A 19,382-nucleotide genomic window follows, 5' to 3' on the forward strand; every position below is an offset into this window, starting at 1 on the left:
ATTTTGTTGTTCTAAACTTGATTCTGATGATTTTTTTGTTATGTTTTCTTCTCAAGATTTGTCAAATTTTGTTGCAACACATGAGGGGCAAGTTGGGAATGAAGATGCTATTATTCTGGAGTAAACAGTTTGGAGTGGACTAACTTTTATTTCATGTCCTATTTTGCGACTATTTTTATATGGACTGTTTATCTTTATATGGATTATTTATTCTAGATTAAACTGTTTATTTTATATGGACTATTATGTATGTTAGAAGGGTACCAATCTAATTGAAATATTCTAGTTGTTTTTATATTAGTTATCTGCTTTCACCAACCCGAGTAACCCTACCCTACCCGAGGTCACCCGAAACGTTGTGGGTTTGTAGATTTAAGAAAGTGTCGCGGCTCAAAATTTTCTCAACCCGCACTGGTCGGGTAGGCTCAATTTTTCGGCGCAATCCTACCCTACCCGGCCGATTTACACCCCTAACACTGCTTAAAAATTTTAGCACATAAAACACTAAACAATGAACATTAATAAGGAAAATTATTAGCAATCCAGTGTGAAGTGCCTTATCTAAAACCGAACTACCGAATATGATTATATTTTGTTAAAAAAAATTAGCTAATATGAATAACAATTTCATTGCTACAAACACATAGAAAGTTAAAAAAAAAAAAAAAAAGTATTTCAAAGAATAATAAATTCTTATTGTTAAATATAACTTCTGGGCACTATTGTGGTTATGTTTTTCACCTGTGATATGAACCGTACGTATTTCCGATGAACTAATCATTTTTTTCCTTCAACTTCAGTGTGATAGGAATAACAACGTTTAGGATTAGAGAAACACCAATATTTTACTTCAAATTATATGAGCAATACTAAGTATAAAATATGACAATGTTAGAGAATAATAACCAGGTCAACATGGATATTGTTTTATTTGGTTATTTACAACGAGCATATAAAAAGAAAAATCGCCTCATTATGACATTTTTAAAAAATCATAAACATCATTCTGCATCATGTTACACATATAGTACTATATTTACCGAATATGACAATGCACAGTAAAAAAGAACATAATCAATACGGATATTATTTTGTTCGGTTCGTCATTATGAACACATAAAAAGAAAAATCATGTCAATCTTAGGTCTAACAGTAAAGTTATGATTTTATATGAAAATGAACTACTCGTGAAAGAAAGAGAGGGTTACAATAAACAACACAATAAAGAAAAAATGACTCCTGGTTTGGTTTACTGACATGTGTTGTTTGTTATTTTACCCATTATTTAATTTCAAACCTTGAATATAGAGAGTGCAAATAGTTAAACTAACATTTTTTTAAAGAAAAATTATCTCAAGTAGAATTCAAATCACATAATTTAAACCCTTAAACTAAACGAGATCTTGATTTGAACTAAAAACTAAAAGTTGAGATAATTTAAAGTACAATTTGAATGTTATTTGGATATCAAATAAATTATAATATGAAATGTGAATAAAATATGAAGTGTTTAAATAAAGCGTTAAAAATAGTTATTTGAAAAAGTTCAGCCTTTAATAATAAATCTTATAAAAATTTGATGTTCATAGAAGAATTATATAGATTATATGAATCTTAATTTGTTATTTTTTCGCTCTAAATACATAGTAAAAAGAACTGTTTCAATCCGAAATGAAACTAAAAAGTTATGATTTTTTAAAATGTGAGTTTTTTTTAGAGAGGTAGAGAAAATAGAATTAAAAAAAATGGTAAAAGCAAGAAGTTATGTCAGTATTCAAAGGTTTCTGTTTGTTTGTTCTTTTTTTTTTTTTTTTTGGCTCTCTCATTCAAAGGTATTCGTTTGATTGACCCTACCACGTAGGCCCAGCAAAACTTTAACCCAAAATTGGCAAAACGACTGCACGCTTGGTATGTTATGAAAAACCATCTGAATTTTTAATGAATAAAATAAAACAGAAAAGATATGGGTGACCTGATAGACATCTGACATCGGTTCCCAATAAAACTTTTGCCCTCCAATCAATCTCATCCGTTCATGCTAATCTATGGTCCAAAATACACGGACGTTTTGGTTGTCCAAATAGTGAAGGCCGGATTGTAAACTCACCTTATAAATATATGATCTGTTATCATATTAGAGTGGTACATATATATATATATTTTAAAATATATATATAATATGAGAATATATTTATAATTTATCTAAATACATATATATGTTTTAAAAAAAAATATACATGTGCCGTTTTAATTCGGTATAAATCAGAGACTTTACTTAAATATATATACGAACCTACAAAATAGAGGATACCCAACTTGAGATTTTGCAAGCAAAACATATATTGTGTACTTGCTTTGGGACGAATATATAGCATAAGACATCTTAGTTTTGACAAATACTAGTGCCGGAGACAGTTTGACAAGTAAAGGCTCAACTTGCACATTATAGTTTTGCTGTCCTGTCCACCACATAAGTTTGACAGCTTAACCACATAAAAGATATTATAACTCATTTGCCTTGCATTTCTACCAATATACATATACATATATATATATATATATTTCTTGCATTAAACAAACAAAAAGAGGAGAAGAGAAGTACTAATATGCTTATTGTACATGTTTTGATATGATTTTGGAGTTGAGTTGGGTAAGTTGGTTAGTTGTGTGATAGGTTTGAAGATGGCACTTGGAGTCGGAGCCAACCAGTGAAAAGGGTCAGCCGCATTTGCTTAAAGACTCACATTTACATTTCAGTGTCCTATTATTAAATTTAGTATTGAAAAAACAAAAATACAAATGAAATTTAAAAAAAAAAAAACCTTGTCGTATATTATATACTCTATTTTATTTATAAATAGTACTCCTCCTCGGGCCAAATGAGAAATAATATATCAATACTCTATACAATATTTTTTTTGAAGGCTCTATACAATAAAATCAATAGCATAACAGATCCCGTAAATCTGCCGCCGCATATTATATTGTTTCAACTTTCAAGCAGAAAAAACCCCAACTGTTTGTCTTAAAGAACACACAAAAACATATATATTGTTTTTGTTAAAAAAAAACTTAAAACTATATTACCAGATTCAGTAGGATACGTCTGTCATACGCGTGTAATATGTAAACACTGAGATCTAATAGGATTTTTATTGTGTAATATTAATAATAATTATAATAGTATTTAGAAGTTTTTTTTATTATCTTATCGTAGAATTCATCATCTTTTTGATGTTATTATGCAGTTATTCTCTTAACCATTAGATAAGTTCGATAATTGTTATGATCTTCATATACTTTCAACAATAAATTCTGATGTTTTCTTTTCCATTGCAGTTATTCTCCACATATGTGTGTATATATATATTTTATGTACGCTACGATTATAATAAGATTGTATAGTGATCTAAAATTGCGATCCATCAAAATTTTCCTATTACATCAAGCTTTTGGCTTCCACGTGAACCCACATAAGAATATGTTGCTGAAACATCGTTTTCACTGTGAATACCACACGCATTAACAACTGAAATAAACAATAAATTGACGTTTTATTCGTTTTCAATTCATTTTAGTCAAAAAATAAATACTGATGTTTTTTTTTTCCCCTATTACAAATCACGTATTTTTCAGATAGATACTTTGTACAACATAAATTTAACCCAAAAAATAGGGAAAAAAAAAAAAAACAGGAGATATGTAAATTAACATTAGAGCGTCGGGGATCAATATTTTGTTAAGATCCATTTCAATTTATATAGTTTTTCAGTTTTAGTATGATTTTACTGTGAATTAATAGTCTAAAATTGTATAGCAACAACATGGTATTTTTACTTTAAAATGACGTGGCACTTTTTTAACCTTATAGCAAATAGTATTTCTATTTATTATCTCTAGTTATACGATCATTACACACATGGCAACACAACAAGAAGTTATATGACAAAAGATATAACAATTGAATCTCACATTACTTTCTTTCTCTCTTTTTTTTTTCTCTTTTTCTTTTCCCAATAAACAGCGCTACGTTACATCTGTAGTAATTGTATTCTCAACAGTGATAAATACATAAATGTTTAGAAATACTACTAGTGTTGAGCATGACTATTAATAGAAAATAAACCTCATACTATAATATTTATATTTTATTAGAGTCCGTTTAGTTCGCTGATTCGAGTTTTTAATTTGAGTTGAGATGTGATTTTATGTAAGAGTTTTTTACTGTAGCAAAAAAGTTAAATGTACTGTTTCTGAAAATTTTTTACTGTAACAAAACTCGAATTCTAAACTCAAATCGGTTAAATGAATCCTATTAAGTATTTTTGCGACAAATAACATTTCTGTAAAGCAGAATAGGCGTTGTCTGCACAAGGAGGAAGTGGAACAAAAACTGAAGGGAGTGGAAGAGAGGGATGGTAAAAGAAAGAAATGAAAAGGAAGAGGCAGAAAGAGAAAAATAAAAACAAGGGAATGCACATTAGCAAAGAACATGTGAGGTTAATCATAAGAAAGCAGAAAGCAGCCTATCTGGTGATTGGTCAGCCACCCTATGACTGGGTCTGGGTATGAGATTCTCTCCTATTTCTTTCTTTACTTTCACGTGCGTTTTATTATCTGCCCTTTCACTTTAACTCGTATCCCCATGCACTTTCACTTGTTCCATGTTTTTCTAATTTTAGGATAAGATATTGGAAACTTAACGATTTCATTCTATTGAAGCGCAAAAAGTCCTCCTCACGTTGCATTTCTTTGGTGATAGGTCGGCCAGCTAATAATATTAGGGTATGTTAACTTGAATTGTGTACGGAAGAAAAAATATTATAATAAAAAAATTAAATTTAAATTTTTATGAGAGAAAATATTGTAATAATATGATTTGAGTCATGAAATGAATAAATTTTTAATTTTTAATTGTTAAAAATGGTCAAAATCACATCAAATTAAAATGTATGTAGAACAAACAATTTTAATACAAATTTGATAGTTGAAAAGTAAAAAATTAATAGTAGTTCATTTTTTGGCACGTTTATTTATAAGAATGAGAGTCGATCTCATATTTACTTGTTCTTTTTTATCATAAAATGGAAATAAGATTGGTGGACCCCACTCAAAGTTGAGATTGAGGAATGAGATTAGCATTCTCATGCCCCCTTGAGATTATGACTCTCATTCCTAATATTAAATTACTATCATGTCTTTATTTTACTTATAAATATATAATTAAAAAATTTTAAAAATAATAATTACAATCTATATTTATTATTTTATTGGCCTAATGTTATAATATTATAACTTTAATATAACAAATATGTACTTATTTGTTAATAAATTAATAATAATTACAACCTACATTTTTTATTCTATTGGCCTAATGATATAATATCATAACTTTAATATAACAAATATGTACTTTATTTGTTAATAAATTAATAATATATTTTAATTTTGTAACACTATTTTTTATTCTTATTTATTTTATTTAAATTTGAACGATTTATTTTTATATTTTAAAGAAGTGTATAATTTATATTTATTATCCTATTATTACACTAAATATTTTAATTATGATTAATTTTAATATAATAAGTACACAATTTATTTTTAAATTAAAAATATAAAAATGACTTAAAGGGTACATTAGTAATTTTATACTAGTTCATTTTAATTCTCAGTGTAAATAAACGCGTGAATGAGATTTAAAGTGATTCTGATTTTAAATCTTGTCACCAAATAAACAACTTTTTTTACTATGATTATTCACTTTAAATCATACCCGCTCTAAATTTTGTCAACTCTAATTGATACTCATTCTGATTATGCGTAAATCAACTTGTCATTTTAGTACTATAAAATAAATTTCCTAAGATATATATGATTGTTTATTTTTACTTGACCGCTAATCTGGAAAGCTCATTACTGCTTTCCTTTTTGTTTTCATTTGTGAGTCAGTTGTCGTTGTTCATTAAAGTCCGTGTTAATATAAGTAGGCATAATAATAGTATATACTGTAAGATGCTGTGTTCCACTTCCAAGTTCCACCAAAAGACCAAAGAAAGATCCAACCCCACCAAAACAAAACAAAAAAAAACAAAAAACAAAACAAAAAACAGAGACAAGAGGTATATCCAAGAACCGCAAGTTTCTACACTTTAAACTTAGTCCGTATTTCCTAATCGTGGTATGAGAAAATTTGAAGTTTAACTATTATTTTTTTCAACTATTAGTTATATTATTATATAAAATTTTAATGTCACTATAAAAAATAATTTAAAAGTTATGAAAGATAATTTGTAAGTTATTTAATTATTAATGATATAAAATAAATTTAACAATAATAACATAAATAAAATAGTATCATTTTATTGATGACATTTTTTTAAATTATCCTTTTATTGTTGTGCCCTACTTAAACAATTTTCTCTTCAATAATGTCCTTACTGTATATGTAAATATTTATTGGGCCTAAAGGCCGACCCACTTCTCGGCCCAAGCCACGTAAAGATACAGGTCGTCTAGCCATGACTTTTTTTAGAAGAATAATCTTAACAAATATTTCTTAAAAATAACTTTGAAGAGTCTTGATTTTTACTCTTTACTCTTTATTAATACTTTTTTTAATCAAATAACTATATTAATAAAATAGTACTTATTAATACTTTTTTTTAATCAAATAACTATATTAATAAAATAGTACTAATCAAAGTAAAAGATAAACATTCAAATCCATATATATTTTTAAGGGTAAGTTTAACAATTTTCTCTTTTAAAAAAAAAAATGAGACAAATACCTTTAGAGTGCATAGATTTAGATCTTTACACTTTAGTTTGGAATAATATTCTTGTTATTCAAATAACTATACTAGTAAAAAATATATTAATCAAAAGTATGGATAAAAATCAAGAACCATATGCTCTGAGGTAACTTGAGCAATTTTTCCTTTAAAAAATATATATAAAATTAGGAGTGACCAAAAACCTAACAATCTGACGAACCCGATTAACCCACCAAACTCAACCCATTTTTACCCAAATCCGGTCAACTCGATGAAGAGTTCAACCCAACCTACCCTATCTGACTATTAATTGGGTGGATTTAGGTTGAGTTTTTCTTAACCTAAATTAACCCGAACCACCGCCTAATCTATTTATCTATATAAATAAATATTTTCCTACCTCATAATATATAATTTTTGTCTCATATCTTACATTATTTACTTGACAACCTATTATATTTTACATGAGTTCTTATTATTGTTTGTTTGTTGGTTTACAACTTATATATTTTAACTTATTTTGCATATATTTTATTTTTATATTAGTTTATAACTTATGTGATAATTTTAGAACTTTATAAAATTAATATTATAATGAAGTTAGCTTTATTTGTATACAATTTTAAATTTGGGTTGAATGATTAGCTTTTTTTATTTTTTATTTCTTTATTATGTTCAACCTAATGAACCCACCCAACCCACCCAAATTTTAGTTGGGTGGGTTGATTAGTGGGTAAAATTTTAGATCAATCCACCCAACTTAATTGGGTGGGTTGACAAATCTCAAAAACCCACATGATGTTCACCCTTGTATAAAACATACGATCTGCCCCTCGAGTTCGACCGAATGTTTTCTTTGTTTGATCTGCCTGTGCATGCTCGTCCTCTGGATTAGGCCAAGACCTGTAAGTCTGGATTAACTCATCTAGCCCGATCCTGAACCCGTCACTGTTGGTCTGGACCCATTCTAATCCTAACCCTCGGGCCGGACTAGGGCCGGTTGTTAAAAGAAAATTGTTTTCAGTATTTTAACAAAACTTTGCTTACTTTAGAGTATTATATTTATTTCTTTAAATACTAAAAAAATTATCATAACCACAATAGTGACAAAATAAGAAACCTCGTGAAAATCATCTAAAAAAATAAAAAAAACTCTTGAGATATCAATTGTAATAGATTCAGCACAAGAAAAAATTATAATTTTTTTTAGAAGAAAACATTATAACTTTGAAGTTGTTGTTTTTCTATAAGAATAATGTTTTATTATTACGCTCAATTTCTTTTAATCAATTATAAATTTACATGTCACCTCTCACATATTATATTAAAAGTCTTGTCTAGTATTACATAAAAAAATACCAAATAATACTTTCTAAAAAAAGAAAAAAGAATATCATAGTGATAATTAAAGCTGTAGGTTTGGAGTGGGGTAAACATGTCAACTCGAAACTCGTCATTGTTGTCCAAGGCCTTAACCTTTGAGTCGAGTTGGGATGAGATTTCAAGCTTGAAAGCTTATTCGGGCCTGCCCGTTTTCGGCCCAAATGCTTTAATTTATTTTTAAATATATTATAAAATTTTAGACCAAGTTGAGTCGTCTCTTACCTGTCGAGCTTTAAGACTGGCTGGGCTGGGTCGATTTTCTCCTTTTTAAAATCAGGCTGGACGGACCAAACTTTCAACTCGAGTAGTGATGAGCATTGCCCCTAGCATTTTTGTTTTAAAAAAAAGGACAAATTTTATAAATTTCTCTTGAACTTTGTCACTTGTGTCAACATATGTCCTGAACTTTAAAATGTACGTGTTGTACTCCCTGAACTTTGTCACTTGTATCAACATGCCCTATGAGATTAACTCCGTTAAATTTTTTAACGGACATACTTATAAGAACCCCCTGAACTTTATCACTTGTATTAATGTACCCCATGAACTTTAAAATGTACATGTTTTGCCCCCGACTTATGATATGTCTCCAATTTTTTCCTCACCATCTTGATTATATCAGTTTTTTAAACGAAAATGTTGATATGACCATTAAATTGAAAATTATCTATGATATTTGAGGTTTGTTGAATACCTTCTCCTCTAAAAATGTTAGTTAAGCGCATATTCTCAAAACATTAGTTGATTAGAGGCAATAAAAGGGGAAAATGATGAGCAAATCTGTATAATGTACTGAATTTTGTTAGTTTTTTTCTTTAATATTTTACCCAGATAGAAGTGCTCGACATAAAACATATTTATGCACTATACATAAATAACATTTTTAGATCTAAATGCGTTCAGGTCATTTATTTTATTATACATTTTTTTTTTAAAAATCAACACAAACTTTAAGAAACCATTAACTTAACAAACTTTAATGGTCAAATATCATAGATAATTAGTAATTTAATGGTCATATCAATATTTTCGTTCAAAAACTGATAAAATTAAGATGGAGAGTGAAAAGTTGGAGACATATCATAGTTCATAAGGCAAAACATGTACATTTTAAAGTTTATGGAACATATTGACACAAGTGACAAAGTTCTTGAGGTGTTTATAAATATTTCCGTTAAAAAACTAAACAGCGTTAACTTTAGGGGGCATATTGACCCAAGTGGCAAAGTTACGGAGGTACAACATATATATTTTAAAGTTCAAGAGACATGTTGATACAAGTGACAAAGTTCAGGAATAATTTATAAAGGCCTCGTTCATTTCACATCACAGATTCGAGATTTTAATTTCAATTTTGCTACAGTTAAAAACTCTCATCAAAAGTCACTTTTAATTTTTTCTGCTACAGTTAAATATTCTCACATAAAATCACATTTTAATTCGAATTAAAAACTTAAATCAGCGAATTAAACTAGGTTAAAATTTATCCAAAAAAAATAAAGAAGAGCTTTTAATTAGGCGTAGCTATAATTGTGAATTGCCCCTTTTTACTTCCCGCTCGCTCGCGTCCTTCAAACTTCCTTTTTTTTTTAAAACATTTTCTTCCTCTTATATTCTTCTTCTTCTTATTCTTTCAATCCCCAATTCAAAAATCAAACGTCTCTCTTTCAGCTTTCAAAACCCTAGACTACATTCCTCTCCATTGATCGACTTTCTCTCTCGTTTTTCGCGATTGCGTGCAATTCAAGTCTATTTCCGCACCTCCTAACAGTATGATTCGTGGTTTTCCTCTCACTTCTTTTTCAGATTATTACTCCAAACCCAAACTCCTCTAATCGCCGTTGATTCGTTTTCAATACTTTAGAGATTAAAGATCATTCCTTTTTCCGTATATAAGCATGTTTCTGGTAGATGCTGGTTCAAGAACGTTTTGGAAGTCGTTTAATTTTTTGTTTTCGTTATAGGAAACCTACAACATTTATTTTTATTTTTGAAAAAAATGGTGTTTGTTTGTTTGTTTGTTTTGCATAGAGATTTTGGATTCCAGTTCAAATCAATGGGTGCCCCGCGAAGGATTAGCCCGAGACTCCAGAACATTCCAGAAGAAAAAAGGCCTTATTATGGCCCTGACGGCAAAAGAACACACGGGAAGGAGGACGACTCCGTTGTTATCACTAAAAAGCCTAGATTAAACATCTCTAAAAAACCATGTTTGCCTAACATATCGAGGAAAAAATCGAGGATAAAAGATAAAGGAGATGAAACTGATCTTGTATCGGATGTAAATCCAAATGCCGGTGGAGAGACAAGGATCGTCGATGCAAAAGACGAAGAAAAATGGCCGATTATCAGCACTTCTAGGATGGATGAACAAGGAATCAACTACAGTAAAAGGGTGAAAGAGACATTGAGAATCTTCAATGGACATTACCTTCACTTCGTTAAGGTGATTTGATTATATCCACAAAGAGACATTTTCGTTTTGCAAATAAAATTGAAATGCCTTAAAAGTTCTTTTGTTGTTGAGAAATTGTTTTCATAGAAGTACTGATACATTAAAACACCAATGCCCAAAACAACTTTTTTCTTTTTTTTTTATGCGATGAGTAGATAATTTGGATATTCATTACTAGCTATGTCTTTTATCTACAGGGAAACTTTCTTGATTTTTATGGTTTAAGATTTGAAGCCATACTGACTACTAGCTGAACTTTCATTATAACTTTCAACTCATAATGTCTTTTGCTCTTGTGCAGATAGAAGAGGAGAGAAGCAAGGAGGCAAAGGTTATTTTGACCTTGATTTCTTTCCCCCACATTTTACATCTATTTCTCTCATATGAAATATCTAGTGGTTGCTGTATATGTTTGTTGGATTGTGATGATGTTGAACCTATGTTTTTGTTTGACAATTATATTTTGTTTTCCTCTCTCTCTCAACCTTGTTACACGAGTAATGATTTCAAAAAGTTTTTGGGTAAAAGCATAAACAAGATTTATTAACAATGAAAATTTTCCAACCTCTCTCTATATCCCCTCCAGCGGTTGGTGCGCCTTTAGGATGTCTTTGGTAACCAATTTTACGAGTACCAATGTTGGAGGTCCTGTAGAGAATTTTGAATCCCTCTCTCAATTCATTTCCTCCTTTAACCCCTTCTACCAAACAACCATAAGTCTTAAAATCAATCCACTAATCCTCCCACCCCTATCCCTCCTACCAAACAAGGCATTAGAAATTCTTCGTAACTTGTTGATCCTGTTAGTTGTTTCCTTTGAATGGAAAGTTTCACTGATTAATTATTTAATAACTAGGTTCCAGTGCTAAAATAAGAAATGACTAGGACATATGTGGTCGGATCATATCATGCATATGCACACGAAGTGGTATATGGAAGGCCCCTTTGTATTGGGATGAATCTTGCGAGTTTGTTTTGTATCTTAGGTGCTTGATTTGTATTCTCAAGTTTGGAAGTTGATGGTGGTAGTAGTTTCTTCATTGTGATTGTCATTTTGTATAAATAAAGTAGAAGGTACGGAGACAGTTGTTGACCTTTTCTTCAATATTTATGTTAGTTATGCAAATATTTGCAGAACCGGGCAGGTGACGACAACGTTAAGAAGCCTTCCAAGCGACCTGATTTGAAAGCAATGAAAAAGGCAAGATGCTAGATCTAGTGTAGTACTTAGACAGCATGTTATTTGGAAACTTTATGCCTTTTTTCATTCTCAGTTTCACACTTCTAAATAAAAAATTTTGATGCCCTTGGTTCTTATCCACGCCCTCCTTGGCATCCTATTTTTCTTCTATTGCAACATCATCTTTATGAAGTTCACCCAATATTTTCTTCTGATTTTGTCTGTTGAAAAGTTCAGATAGTAAACACTTATTTTTGACATGAGACTGCCCTCCCATAATTTCACTTTTTCCGTTGCATTTTTTATTATTGCTCTTCAGGTCTGTGGTGTTTACCACGAGTGTTCTGGTAGCTAATTTGATGCCTTTAATAACCAGTGAAAAAAATAAGTACTTACCTTTAAATGTTCATGGCAGATGTTGAAGGATGGGAAAGTTCTATACCCTGAAAAATGTTTTGGTCATCTACCGGGTTGGTGATTTATAGTTGTGTCATTTGAATTCATAAGCCAGAGCCCAGAAAGGAAGATTGTATTTCAAAATGACTTTCCCCACCCTTAGTTTCTTAATTTCTAATGATACAGGTATTAATGTGGGGGATCAATTTTTTTCTCGGACCGAGATGGTGGCTGTAGGAATTCATGGGCACTGGTTAGCTGGCATTTGTTTTATAGGAGAAAGTGAAGGCAAGGTACCGCGTACTGTATCTATGCATATTTGTCACAGATAATTACAGGAGAATTTATATTTCTATTGTCTCATTCTATTCGTGCACTTAATTTCACCGTGTAATGAATGATTGCGTGTTCAAAATTTATCTGTCAAAGTCAATACCAACACTAAACATCTCCTAAGGTTTTCTGTCTGCCGCTGTCTATTTGATAGTTGTGTTTAGATGGGATTCATAACATTATCAACCTTGTCAGCGGACAACAAAATGGAGCCAATTGTTGAAAGTGAGAACGCAGTTAACAGCAAATTATTAAACAAAAGAATCAAAATCGCTATATGGTGTCAAACATATAGTTAGTTCAAATTCCAGCATTGGACTGGGATTGGTTTTCATGATTTCTTATTAATTTGGCACTTTAGATAGTTGTCCTCTTGTGTTAGCTTTCTGAACTTAAGAGACTTAATCTGATCAGTATGCTGATCTTATGAACTCTGCAGAAGAAGTATAAAGACTCTGGCTATGTCTTTCCCGTTGGGGTAGCAATTGTGTTGTCTGGCCAATATGAAGATGACGTTGATAACTCCGACGAAATTGTATACACAGGTCAAGGTGGACATGACTTACTTGGCAATAAACGTCAAATTAAAGACCAAGTAATGAAACGTGGTAATTTGGCTCTTAAGGTGTGTCCAAGGAATTACGATCTTTTTATCTTGTAACTCCCTTTTGTTGTTTGAGATTCGTTTGTTTTGTGTAGTATGGAAAACACTACGTTTCTTAAAGTCCTAAATTCTTGTTTTGTTTTTTCCACTAATTCTCTCAGTTGTCCGTCTATTTATTCATTTGAGCTTTCCCGAATATTAGTTGTGACACAATGTAGCGTCTGGTGGTGTACTATGAGTTTGTGTGTGTGCGCGCGCGCGCTTCAATAAATTCATTTATTTTTATTTCTTTCAGATATATGGTCTTAAATATAGCCAGATATTGAGACAGACATAACTGCCAATTACCAAGTTGATATTTTTCCCTTTTTCTGCAGAATAACATGATTCAATCTTTACCCATCAGAGTAATTCGCGGAAATGATTGTCCGAATAGTATTACTAAAAGGCTTTACACATATGATGGTTTATACAAGGTCAGCCATTCCAATAAGTGTTTTTTGTTTTCCCTCTTTAATTTTATCTCTTGCAGTTAAAATTACGAGCACATTGTTCATGTAAAGTGTGAATGAGCTGCTGTTAAACCACTGAACTGATGTAATTCTTTACCATAACATAGATTTTCTGAATGATGATTGATATCCAAATGTAGAATTTTTGCATGAAAATAATACTTCTGAATGATAATTGATATTTAAGTGTAGAATTTTTCATTGTTGGATAGATAATAAAGGCAGTCAAGTAATTGAGTGGTGACTAAGAAAGAAGCAGGACATCCTGTTGATGATAATAACTACTGAAGTGGTGTGGTGAATAATTACGTCTGGTAGATTCTCTATAGAATCTAAAAATGGGAAATGGAAAAGGAAAAATTAAATTCTTAGGCTCCTAGCTTCTGACTAATGGAGACTTGTAATTAAACTTAGTTCTGCACAAGTCAATAAATACCAATGTTTTTTTTTTTTTGTTTTTGCCCTGTTTGGTACTGCTTGTTTTGATCGTTTACTTTGTTACTACTATGGTTCGATGATTCTACAAAGTGGCTAAAAGTGCTACATAATCTTTTTTTTTTTTCCTCCCCCCTTCTCCAGGTTGATGAATACTGGGCTGAGAGAGGAGTTTCTGGATTTACCGTTTTTAAGTACCGCTTAAAGCGACTTCCAGGACAACCTGAATTAGTCACAAATCAGGTCATCACTATTTATTTTCCTTGTTTATCTTAGCTTTTATGCCTACTTTGTTCAAGGGCCACAAAATTCAAACCAAAATCTCTGGAAGCAGTTTTTAGCTTGCTGGATTTAAATTCAAAAATTACTTTTGGGACCTCAATTTATGGATTAAACTTGACTTTATCCCTTCAAGAGCAACACGCATCTTCGCTAATATGGAGAAACTTGATGAAACTTTCAGGTTCAATTTGTTCGCGGGAAAGGCAGCCAAGCTCAGTCTGAAATACATGGGTATGAATATAGTAAATCGTGCTCATAAATGAGCTTTCTTTCTAGTACTTGACAAATTCATACACCTTAACGACTGTTTATCGTTTTCTAAGATTGATCTGCAAGGATATTAGTTATGGTCGAGAAACTTTACCTGTCCCTGCTACCAATATAGTTGATGATTCACCTGAAACGCCAGAAGGTGAGAGCTTACATATTTTCTTATATATTTCAAAATAGTTTCTCATAGTTTCTGTTTCTTTTTTATTGTTGGTTTACGTATATCCTTTTTACTTGTTCTATGTAGGCTTCACGTATATAAACTCTATTGAAGTTGCAAGTAATGTTAAAATCCCGCCTAGTGCTCGTGGATGCAATTGCAAAGACGAGTGCACTGATCCGAGAACCTGTGCTTGTGCTAAACGCAATCCATCCGACTTTCCATACGTGGCTCAAGATGGTGGCAGGTTAGATAAGCATTTAAATGAAAACTATAATGATAAAAACATCATTTCTTGCTTATTAATACCATCTTCAGTTCCAGTACAAATGCTAAAACTATATATGACACAAAAAGAAAAGTGTAAAAATGACCACACATAACGCTGTTTTAGACACTAGATTAACTTTTTCTCATAAAATTTTAAGTTTTGGAACTTGTACAAAGAAAATTTTAATTCTCAAAAATTGAGAAAATGACAAAGGGTAATGGATTAATAAATACGCAATCAAATGCAAAAAGGTGACTTATTATTATCAAGTAAAAAGGCAACTTATTATTATCAAGTAAAAAGGCAATCGAATGGCAGTGCATTAAAGAATAATTTTCTTAACTAAATGCCAAATTTTAGTATTGAAGTAGAACATTGGTATTGTATTGAAGATGCACTCAAAAGATAAATGCAGGATTTATAGATGCCGTGACAACATTCCCTTATGAGATGTGGTGACAACTTATGCCTTAGATTTTGTTCTTTCCAATTGCATTTTCCAAGTCCACCGGAATGCTCTCATTAACTTTTCCCTTGCAGACTAGTGGAGGCCATGGATGTTGTATTTGAATGTGGCCCAAACTGTGGCTGTGGACCTAAATGCGTAAATCGTACGTCTCAGAAGGGACTAAAATACCGTCTTGAGGTATTGTGAGTGCAAACCTTCAGGCATTTTGATATTGCATTTTTCCTGCTTCGGTAACTTTCTAATTTTCTTAACAGGTTTATAGGACTCCAGATAAAGGTTGGGCTGTTAGATCTTGGGACTATATTCCTTCTGGTGCGCCAGTATGTGAATACATCGGAGTTGTTAGGAGGACTGATGAAGTGGACAGTGATGCTGGCAATCCTTACATATTCGAGATTGATTGCTTGCAAACCATTAATGAGATAGGAGGACGAGAGGTATAGCTATCATCTTATGAAAACCTTTTTTAATAACATATCAAGCCGGTTATTCTATGAAATTAAACGGTGTTATATGAAACTTGTAAACCTTCTGCATAAAGTTTTAAGTGCCTTATATCATTTCACTGCAGAGGAGATGGAGGGATGTATCTCTTCCAAGTAGTAGTGGTATTAAAAGAGGAGGGAAGACATCCGAAAATGTACCCGAGTATTGCATCGATGCAGGTTCGAGGGGCAACGTTGCCAGATTCATTAATCACAGTTGTGAGCCCAACTTGTTTGTTCAGTGCGTTCTGAGCTCTCACCATGACATTAGACTTGCGCGAGTTGTGTTGTTTGCTGCAGATAACATAGTTCCTTTACAGGTGAGCTTCTTTTGGTTTACAAGTCTATAAAACTTGTTTCATATCTAAAGCCGATAATACCTTGAAATTTCTTTCTTTCTTGTTCAAAAATCATTTTCTTCAGTTATTAACATTGTTAGACTAATTAACAAAAAAAAAAAAAAATGGTGGTTTTTTGAATGTGTGGAGCAGGAGCTCACATATGACTATGGTTTTGAACTTGATAGCGTGGTTGGTCCAGATGGTAAGATTAAAAAGTTACCTTGCCACTGTGGTGCACCTGGCTGTCGAAAGTGGCTGCACTAGTACTAGAAGAAATACCCAAGTTTCTGCTTTATTATTATTTCTTTCTCTCTTTTTTTTTTTTGGCTCATTTTTGCCTCCCACTCCCACATTGTCATTGAAGAAACTTTAAAAATTCTTGGCCGTTCTTTTTGTGGTGATGAAATGGGAATCAGCTATACGCGCATGCAAATCATGTAAATTTTTATTTTCGATTATTATTTGTATTATTATACATATCATATTTATATGTTATGTGCTTGGGAGGCCTATGTTTACTGTTGCCAAACTTATTGAGCATTTAATGTTAAATTATTTTATATTTATGCTTATTGTGTCCCGTCCCACATTGTAGCAATTAGCTCCTTTCAATATTATTTGAGGATTATCTTTATATATATTTTTAATTCATTATTAAGATTACCATTTGTTGTTGGATTGATTACAAAAATTAGATTCTTAGCTAAATTAGGGACACAAAAAAAGAAGAAGAAAAAACTGAGTTTGGCAAAACATGCAATGGTTTTCTTCAATAAATTTGTTTAAATTTTTATTCATACTTGTTTTCTTCTAAATAAATGAACAATTATTTATGAATTCTCGCCAAACCTTTTTGTGTGCACCATTTGTGAAATACGTCCCATTTTTATTCTAAGAGAGGTGCCTGTTTTCCGATTAATATGATATAAAATAACAGTTTATTTTTCAAGGTCAATCGAGTAAACACTTTTATCTATTTCATTTTTTTTAAAATTTTTATTCTACTTATTTTAATTTTTTTGGATTTTTTTTCTGCCAAAAAATGGTTAGCCTTCATCTTAAAAAAAAAAAAAAGAAAAGAAAAAAAAAATAATCCGCTCATGATGTGCGTATGCGACTAATTCGATGCAAAAAATCATAATTTCCCTCATTAACGTTTATGTAGAAGAAATTGACTAAAATTTAAACTTCATTCTTAATTTAACCAACGTTACAACAAATTTTAAAGTTTAAAAAGTGAATTACTACGAATAAAATTTGAGGATTAATATGTTAAATTTGTAAAATTAAAGGGTATCTGTACAGAAAAGCCTTTAATTAATAAATAAAAAACAAAAGGCTGCAGTAGCATGCAATTACTTATAATGGCATAAATAATAAACCTTCGTAAAACTATGACAAATTATGTACTTTTTTTAACTACATAAATTTTAAGAAAAATGAGATAAATGCTTTTTTAAAGTGTATGAGTCTAAATTTTTACTTATTATTTTTTATTAATATTTTTTTAATTAAATCATTATATTAATAAAAAATAAACGATAATAATCAAGACCTATTCACTCATAAAGGTAAGCACAGTAAATCTTTCTAAATTTAATTTTTTTTCAAATGTCTTAGAGAACTCTTTATACTAAAGAAAGGGCAAATTTTAAAAATATCTATTGAAATGGAGTCCACATTAGTTCATATATTTTTATTTTTTATATTATAACTAATTAATGGGTAGAACTTTTTAAAAAGATTATTTAACCGGTTAGAATATCTAATTTTCTCGAAAACATAAAGGCCCAAACGACATCCAACTAAATTATAAAGGGCTAAACGACATCCAAATAGAAACAACCAGCAAATTAGAAAAAAAGTAAATAATAATAAAAAACCACAAAAAAATGACTGTAAAATCTCTAAGAGAGCTCTTTAAATTTTAACTAAATTCTAACTAAAATAACTTTTTAGTTAGAAAGTTATTTTAAATAACAGCTTTTTAGTGAAACCACACTCTCTACTTTAATTAAATATGTATTATTTTAATATTTTTTTGAGTTTAAAACATAAATAATTTTTTTAACTTTTAATTTATGTCAAAATAAAAAATAAAATAATAAAAAGAAAAAATAACTAACCACTTCTTGTTAACTATATTTAGTTAATAAAAAATACTTTAATTAAAATTTAGAGAGCTTGTTTGAAAATAATCTATGTAGCGCAAGGTAAGGTCAATGCTCCAACCAATTATATTTATTACCAATGGAGTTAAGATTAATAAATACAAGTAGTCTGTCTCCCACTATTTTCCTTAAAGCGTAGACTCAAAGGTCAAGTGGATGATTAAAGATTAGTAAAAAACGTGATTTATCCGTAAACATAAGAAAAACCCCATTTTAGCCCTAAGGTGGGATACCCTTTTGATGATGCTTAACTTTTTTTTTTTTTTTTTTTTTTTTTTGGCTCCTTGTCACGCTAGTAAATTTAAAATTGTTTTTTTTTCTTTTGCTGAAAAGTGAAAAGTTAAAAATTTGCTTTAAACGAGCCTTCAATTATTTAAGTTACGACTTATGGTAATTGTGCAAATGAAAGAATATCCTACTTATCTTGTCTAGATTTTTAGAATGTCTGCTCAAACATTTTAGGTCATTCATTCAACTTTAGTTTATGCAAATTGTGTCGCATTCTATGAAGTTTGTCCTTAGCCCTTTGACCATTACAAGAGTCAAAACAATTTAAAAAAAAAAAAAAAAAAGAAAACGACTAATATTATGTGCAAAGAAAAAAAAAAGGGTCATTTTACATGTAACACTGAATATTTTGTTTATAAGTTACCTTTGTAATGAAAGGCCAAGAACCGAAGGATATTGTTGCTGTGAACTCTTTCTTACTCAACCCTTCACCCTCAAGAAAGAATTGTGTTGGTTCATTTATGATAAAAATCTCACTAATTTGAAATTTATGGCCAGTTAAATATTATTTTATTTCCTCATGGGGGGGCCCACTAAAGATGTGCAATACAGCTTTGCATTTTAACAGGGG

The 19,382-nt window shown here is 30.6% G+C and overlaps 2 protein-coding genes across 2 annotated transcripts; both read left to right on the plus strand.

Annotated features, from left to right (window-relative positions):
* Positions 1-9,823: 9,823 nt before the first annotated feature.
* On the plus strand, positions 9,824-12,149 carry LOC21396327. Its single transcript, XM_010101729.2, has 5 exons — positions 9,824-9,929; positions 10,191-10,605; positions 10,916-10,945; positions 11,750-11,815; positions 12,114-12,149. The coding sequence occupies exons 2-5, from the start codon at positions 10,216-10,218 to the stop codon at positions 12,147-12,149; spliced, it is 522 nt and encodes a 173-aa protein (XP_010100031.2). The 5' UTR covers positions 9,824-9,929; positions 10,191-10,215.
* Positions 12,150-12,209: 60 nt separating this feature from the next.
* LOC21396328 (histone-lysine N-methyltransferase, H3 lysine-9 specific SUVH4) lies at positions 12,210-16,871 on the plus strand. The gene is made up of 12 exons (XM_010101730.2): positions 12,210-12,264; positions 12,377-12,483; positions 12,963-13,148; positions 13,505-13,603; positions 14,219-14,317; positions 14,538-14,587; positions 14,680-14,768; positions 14,874-15,033; positions 15,598-15,703; positions 15,781-15,963; positions 16,098-16,331; positions 16,503-16,871. The coding sequence occupies exons 1-12, from the start codon at positions 12,210-12,212 to the stop codon at positions 16,614-16,616; spliced, it is 1,482 nt and encodes a 493-aa protein (XP_010100032.2). The 3' UTR covers positions 16,617-16,871.
* Positions 16,872-19,382: the final 2,511 nt, after the last annotated feature.

This window comes from Morus notabilis, unplaced genomic scaffold, assembly GCF_000414095.1.
Source record: "Morus notabilis unplaced genomic scaffold, ASM41409v2 Scaffold324, whole genome shotgun sequence".
In the NCBI taxonomy this organism is placed as follows: Eukaryota; Viridiplantae; Streptophyta; class Magnoliopsida; order Rosales; family Moraceae; genus Morus; species Morus notabilis.